This window comes from Myotis davidii, unplaced genomic scaffold (genome assembly GCF_000327345.1).
Source record: "Myotis davidii unplaced genomic scaffold, ASM32734v1 scaffold59, whole genome shotgun sequence".
Lineage (NCBI taxonomy): Eukaryota > Metazoa > Chordata > Mammalia > Chiroptera > Vespertilionidae > Myotis > Myotis davidii.
In genome coordinates this window covers 3,205,416-3,211,425 of record NW_006293001.1, presented here as the reverse complement: position 1 = coordinate 3,211,425, position 6,010 = coordinate 3,205,416, and the positions used below count along the sequence as shown (strand labels likewise).

Here is a 6,010-nt window from a genome sequence, read left to right as displayed (position 1 = left end):
TCATTGTTTCTTTTAAACTATAGTCCGGCCCTCCAACGGTCTGAGGGACAGTGAACTGGCCCCCTGTTTAAAAAGTTTGAGGACCCCTGGGCTAAGTTCTCTTCAATAAATATAGAATGTATATAATTGAGCAAAATTAGTTTTATGATTTTAATATTTTTGTAAGATTTAGCTTTCCTTTGCATTTTTCATTTATAGACAAGTCAGTAAAGAGTTAAGAGAATTGAGTTGTCTAAAGCGGCATATGGTCCAAATTCTCTGTTCTTATGCCACATAATTCCTTTTTTGAAAAGGCGTTAACACATGCAAAGGAGGAGAATCAGCTCTATTGTATTTTGTATTTTCCCTCGAATTTTGATTTAAAATGAGAATAAAATTAACAAGCCAGTTGGCTACTTTGAGCTTTGGGTAAAAAATGATCAGATTAGTATTTTGCAAGCCAGGTGGATCATAGAGGCAAGTAAACTTTTACATTGATTTGTTTCATAAATGTCAAAGGCCCTGAACTTAGACTGGAAAGGAATTTAACATTTATCAGTACTTCACATTACAGAAAGATGATAATGAATAACATACAAGCCTTGATGTGGATAGCAGATAGGCAAAGTAAAATAAAGGTAATATAAATTTGAAACAAATAAGAAATTATCCAGTTGTAACTATGACAGAAATGTGCTAACCACGCCCTGGCCAGTGTGACTCGGTTGTTTGGGTGTCATCCCGTGCACCAAAAGGTTGCCAGTTCCATTCTCGGTCAGGGCACATGCCTGGGTTGTAGACTTGATCCTCATTAGGGGGCTGGCAGGAGGCAGCTGATTGGGATGTTACGCTCTCACATAGATATTTCTCTCTCTCTCTCTCTGCCTCTCCCTCCTTCTCTCTCTAAAAATCAATTTAAAAATATTTTTAAAAATAAAATAAAATGTGCTCCCCAAATCTCTTTTTTATAGAGTAGATAGACTTTCACAAGAAACTGAGCAAAGCTTGATTAAACAGAAAAGACAATTATTGATTTAAAATAGATTCTGTGTGTTTTAAATTTTGAACACAATAAAGCTTAATTGTAAAAATGTAATACAAAGTACATTGTAAAAATATAGTCTATTCAATTCAGCTGTTTTCCTGATAAGGTACTATTAAATAAGCAGGAAAGCAATGGTCTTTATCAGAACCATTAGTGAGACATAGAAAGTTAGCAACAGCCAGGAGAGAATCTCCATGCTCCCTCTCCTGTTCTTCTTGTTTAAAGCAGGGCCATAATTCTTTTGTTGGTGGTTGTTTTGTTTGGGCGGCAAACTTTGCTCAGAGACTGATTTTGTCTTTGCCGTCAATTTATTTAATAGAGGTTTGCCTTGGGAATTATAATTTCACAAGGGAATAGCATACAGGATAATATCTCTTAATAAGCCAAATAAAGAAATAACATATTCCACAGCAATGATAGATTAATTACATTATTGTCCCAAGTAAAAGGAGGAGGAAGTGCCCAGGTAAAAAGATGAAGAACCTTTTATACGAGCAGGCACTTGCGAGAGGCACTTGGCCAAGCAAGAGCTGACATCCAGCTGCCAGCACACAAATAAGAGGCCCCTGTTGCTAGAGCACATTGCTAGGGAACAGAAGTACCAGTGTTGATGGACATTCAGAGCTGCTCCAGAGGTTAGGGCCTCTGCATGGCTTTGCATCACCGCTCACAAGGAGTGCCTTCTCTTCCTGAGGCTGCTGCACTCTTGAGCTTCATGCTGACCAGAATCTCTGGCCACAGCAGGAGCAAATGCCTCAAGATCTTTGAGAGCTATTTAGGCCAGCAAGGTGTCAACTTGCCCTGACCAAAACTCTGGGGTTGTCCCCACACACTCTCAGTATTTATAGTTTAAATATCCCCTTGCCATCATGGCTTCTCCACATGTTATTAATGACAACAGAGGAAATGGCGTCTCCCTCACACAACTTCATTCTCATGTCAAAACAACTCATTTCTACAACTTGATCATTGTCATAAACAGGTGGATCAAATTCACTTACGTCATTAACAAATGAACTTAAAATCATATTAAACCAATACACAGTAGTGGTGCTGAAATTTTCTCAAATCCTTTGAGAAATGATGAACTATGTCAGGACTGTCTTCCCATGTCTGTCTGTCCTGCAGACTTGAATCCCAGATGACGGCAGACATCCAGACCATCTTACAGTTGCTGCAGAAACAAACTGCTGTGGTCCCCCCAGCCTACAGTATGGTCACTGCCGCGGCGGAGTATCAGAGACCCACCATCCACCTGATGAGAACCAGTCATCCGAGAGCATCCATCAAGACGGACCAAAGTTTTAGTCCTTCCTCACAAGTGAGTGTAGGCAGGGTACAACCAAGAGTGTCTAAAAGTGTGTTCTAGGGACCACCTGAATCAAAAATCACCTGGGCTGCTGTGGAACATGCAGATTCTCACTCTACTCAGTTCTGGGAATGGACCCTGTAATACAAATTTTACACACAATGCCCCCCCACCCCGCCCTATTCTTATGCCCATTTAAAGTTTGAGAAGAATGGACCTAGAAGAATAATCTTAAACAATACTTTTTTTTTTTTAAAGAAAAAGCTTTTCTCAAGAGTCAATCTACTTAAGTGTGTATATGGCAGAGCTTGGAAAACTAAGGAGTAGCCCTGGTCCAAAAAGCTCTTCAGAGACAAGTATGTAATTTACTCTAGTGACCAGATGAATTCTTGGGCAGGGTCTCGGGAAGGAAGTGGAGGAAAAATAGCAGCTGGACACAGAAGACCTGAGGTTCAAGAGCAGACAAATTAGTAATCTTAGATATCTGTACCCTACCATTCCCAAAGATCTCTAAACCCTTTTTTCCCCCTGGAGAATGGGAAGAGGAGCAGGCCCTCATCTTGCCTCTGAAGCCCTCCAAATAACCCCTTTGAATTATGTTACTTTGAAGGTCAATTCCCTTGGAATTCTATTTTGGAAATCATTCTTGATTACTTAATCACTATGGCCAAATTGCACCTAAGAATGATGATTTAAATAAGGGTTTACAGAACAATCATGGAAAACTGTCTAATTTAGAGTTTGGGAATTTAGTGCAAAATATTCTGGGAAATGAAATAATGACATAAGAAACATCCAAACCTATAGAGAAATTTTAGAAGAGTTTATTTGAGCCAAACTGGCAACATATGTCAAGGAGCAAGATCTCAAATGCTCCAGGGAATAAGAGTTTTGCAGCTTCATTTATGCATTTAAAATTAAGGAGGAAGGTAGGACTATTCCATGGAGGTGGGGGAAAGCGAGGCCGGGATTGGAGTACAGGATAGTTAACAAGATTATGTGCTCTCTTGAGGATGGTCATGTTTTATTTCAAAGGTAAGTTAACCTAGTTTGCAAGACGAGAGTGAATGGGAGAGTTGGAAAGGGTCGACCTCAGCGAATGTACCTCAATCAGATTGAGGACATTTTTAGCAAAGGCCAGCTTAGGAGTACCCTATTTAAGTTAATAACAATGTAGCTACCTATATAGTTTAAGTTTAAAAAATTTGGCTCTCAAAAGAAATTTCAATCGTTGTACTGTTGATATTTGGCTCTGTTGACTAATGAGTTTGCCGACCACTGACCTAACCTAACACCTAATCTACAATGTCTTGACCCATCTTTGGGAGGGAAAGGTTGGCTAATATTACTAATCAAATACAGGTTGGGGGGAAAGAAAACATATTTAAATTTCATGAGTGTAATTTTAGGAATCTGTTCAAATAAATTATAAAAGCATCTCTTCTTTTCTTTCAGTGTCCTGAATTTCTAGACCTTGACAAATCTAAACTTAAATCCAAAGAATCGCTCTCAAGTGGTGTGCATCTGAACACAGCTTCGGAAGACAACTTGCCTTCACGTTTAAAACAAGACAGCGAGCTCTCTTTAGAGCTTCACTCGCGGCAAAGAAAAACTTACCTTCATCCAATTAGGCACCCTTCTTTACCAGATTCCTCCCCGAGCACTGCAGGCATCTTGGGTCTTCATAGGCATGTTTCTGATCCTGGTCTTCCGGGGAAATAATCATTTTGTACTATCTATTCCACATACAATGTAAGTGCTTTTAATGGCTGTTTTCCTTTTTGTATTTAAATCCTCTCTACTTGACTCAGGGGCTCAAAGGTACCATTATATGCAAAAGTACTGTATATTTTCCTAAACTGAAGCTTGTGTGGTAAAACTGAGCAGTTAGGATGTAAATGTACATACGAATTCTTTTGTTCCAAATGTTAAACTGCCAGCATCTCAAGGCACCTTATTTTTTATTTTTATTTTTTAAATCATGTGCATGTTAGGAAACTCCAATTTCTCTTGCATGGAGACTCCTGTTTCCTGCTTTTACTAAATCAGTACTTTGTTATGAAAATGCCTTCAATTAGAAACCAAGGGATAAAATTTGTTCACGGATGCAACTCAGATGATCCTCAACTCAAGGAAGTTCAAGGAGGAAAAAGGGAGCTTAATCACTTTCGAGAACTGATATTCATAGTTAATTACATTCATTCCACCCCACACTGACAAGAGAAAATGCGGTGTAGAGTTATAAATCTCTGACTATATACGTAGCCATCTCCAAATACATGAATATAGGCAAGCATTAATGAGGACAAAAGAAGGCCTTTCTGTTTGAAATTCTGTCACTAACTGATTTACAAACTACCTGAAATACTTTCCACTGGCACATTTCCTTGATTAGAAGCAGGTTTCTCTAATTTTTCTATTTTGGGGGGTGGGGGGTGGGAAGGGAGAACTACTAATGAGTGACTGACAAAAACTGATATCCACAGCTTTCTTCTAATATATATTTTAGGGCAATCTTGAATTTGATCAAAAGAGTGTTGGTACATAGTTTTATTTTTTTTAAATATGCAATTTGAATGGGTTTGCATGGCAAAACTAGCTTTCATTGAGTATAAGTTATTCTATGGCTTTCTAACCCCAGCTGTGGAAACAATGATGTGCATTTACTTGCCTATGAAGGAAGTGCACACCCACCAACCATAACATTTCAGTTTTATTGGGTCATTCACACACATTTGCTAATCAAATATTAAATGAATATACATCAACCCTATCATATTGGAACATATGAATATATTCCATCAGATTATTGAAATATATTCATAATGCAATGGTTTAATATTTTTAACTGTTAGATTTTCTTTTGGGGAAGGAGGCCTAAACCGCTTTTAAAATCAAGGTACAGAAAAATGTGCAAGTTAATTTAGACTTCTGATTAGTCAAGTTCTAGTTAAGATGTTTTATTTTTCAATTCATTTGAGTACAATTTTAAACATATGAGCTCAAGCATTATATTCATTCCTTCTGGACAAAAATTTGAAATTTGTTGAAATTTTCTTAGTCGTTCACTAATTCTTATACTCATATAGTTTTAAAGAAATATTATACCTGTGCACATTATTAAATATATACTATATTTCTATCCTAGGGGATAGAAATATTTAACTTTTCCTATTTATTTACCATTACCAATTTATGCTAATATATTAGTGTCAAATACAAGCAATTTATTTACATTAACAAATACTATTGAACTACTTAAAATATGATTAAAGTAACCTTAAATGGTTCCCTATATATTTTTAAATGGTCACATAAATTGCTCATATGTGTGGGAGACAATCTATAGGCATGAGCATGTTAATCCCTCCTTAATTTTTGAAACACCGAAACATTTTAACCAAGTACGGATGGCAACATGACCAGTCAATTCAGTAGAAGTATAATAATTTTAGCCAGCTTCCCAAACCATTTGGTGTTTTGCAAATAGAAATTTAGGGACTGACTGATGCTTTTATTTCCTCATTCAACAAACATTTGTGGGTGCCAGGGGAGAGAGAGAAAAGGCTAACTCTGATTCAGAGGATGATTTAGGGATTTTATTTCCATATTTAGGCCATTTTTGCAGCTGCAACAAATTTCATAAGGATTGCCAGCTTAAGCTCCAGGGAAATTCA

The 6,010-nt window shown here is 37.3% G+C and overlaps 1 protein-coding gene across 1 annotated transcript in view; it reads left to right on the top strand.

Moving 5' to 3' along the window:
- The window catches only part of KCNH7 (potassium voltage-gated channel subfamily H member 7), a 400,430-nt gene extending 395,171 nt beyond the window's left edge, over nucleotides 1-5,259 (top strand). The window contains exons 16-17 of the mRNA XM_006766560.2: nucleotides 2,153-2,345; nucleotides 3,789-5,259. Of these exons, the coding sequence (XP_006766623.1) occupies nucleotides 2,153-2,345; nucleotides 3,789-4,055 (460 nt within the window). The 3' untranslated portion in view covers nucleotides 4,056-5,259. The remainder of the gene's footprint in view (nucleotides 1-2,152; nucleotides 2,346-3,788) is intronic.
- Nucleotides 5,260-6,010: the final 751 nt, after the last annotated feature.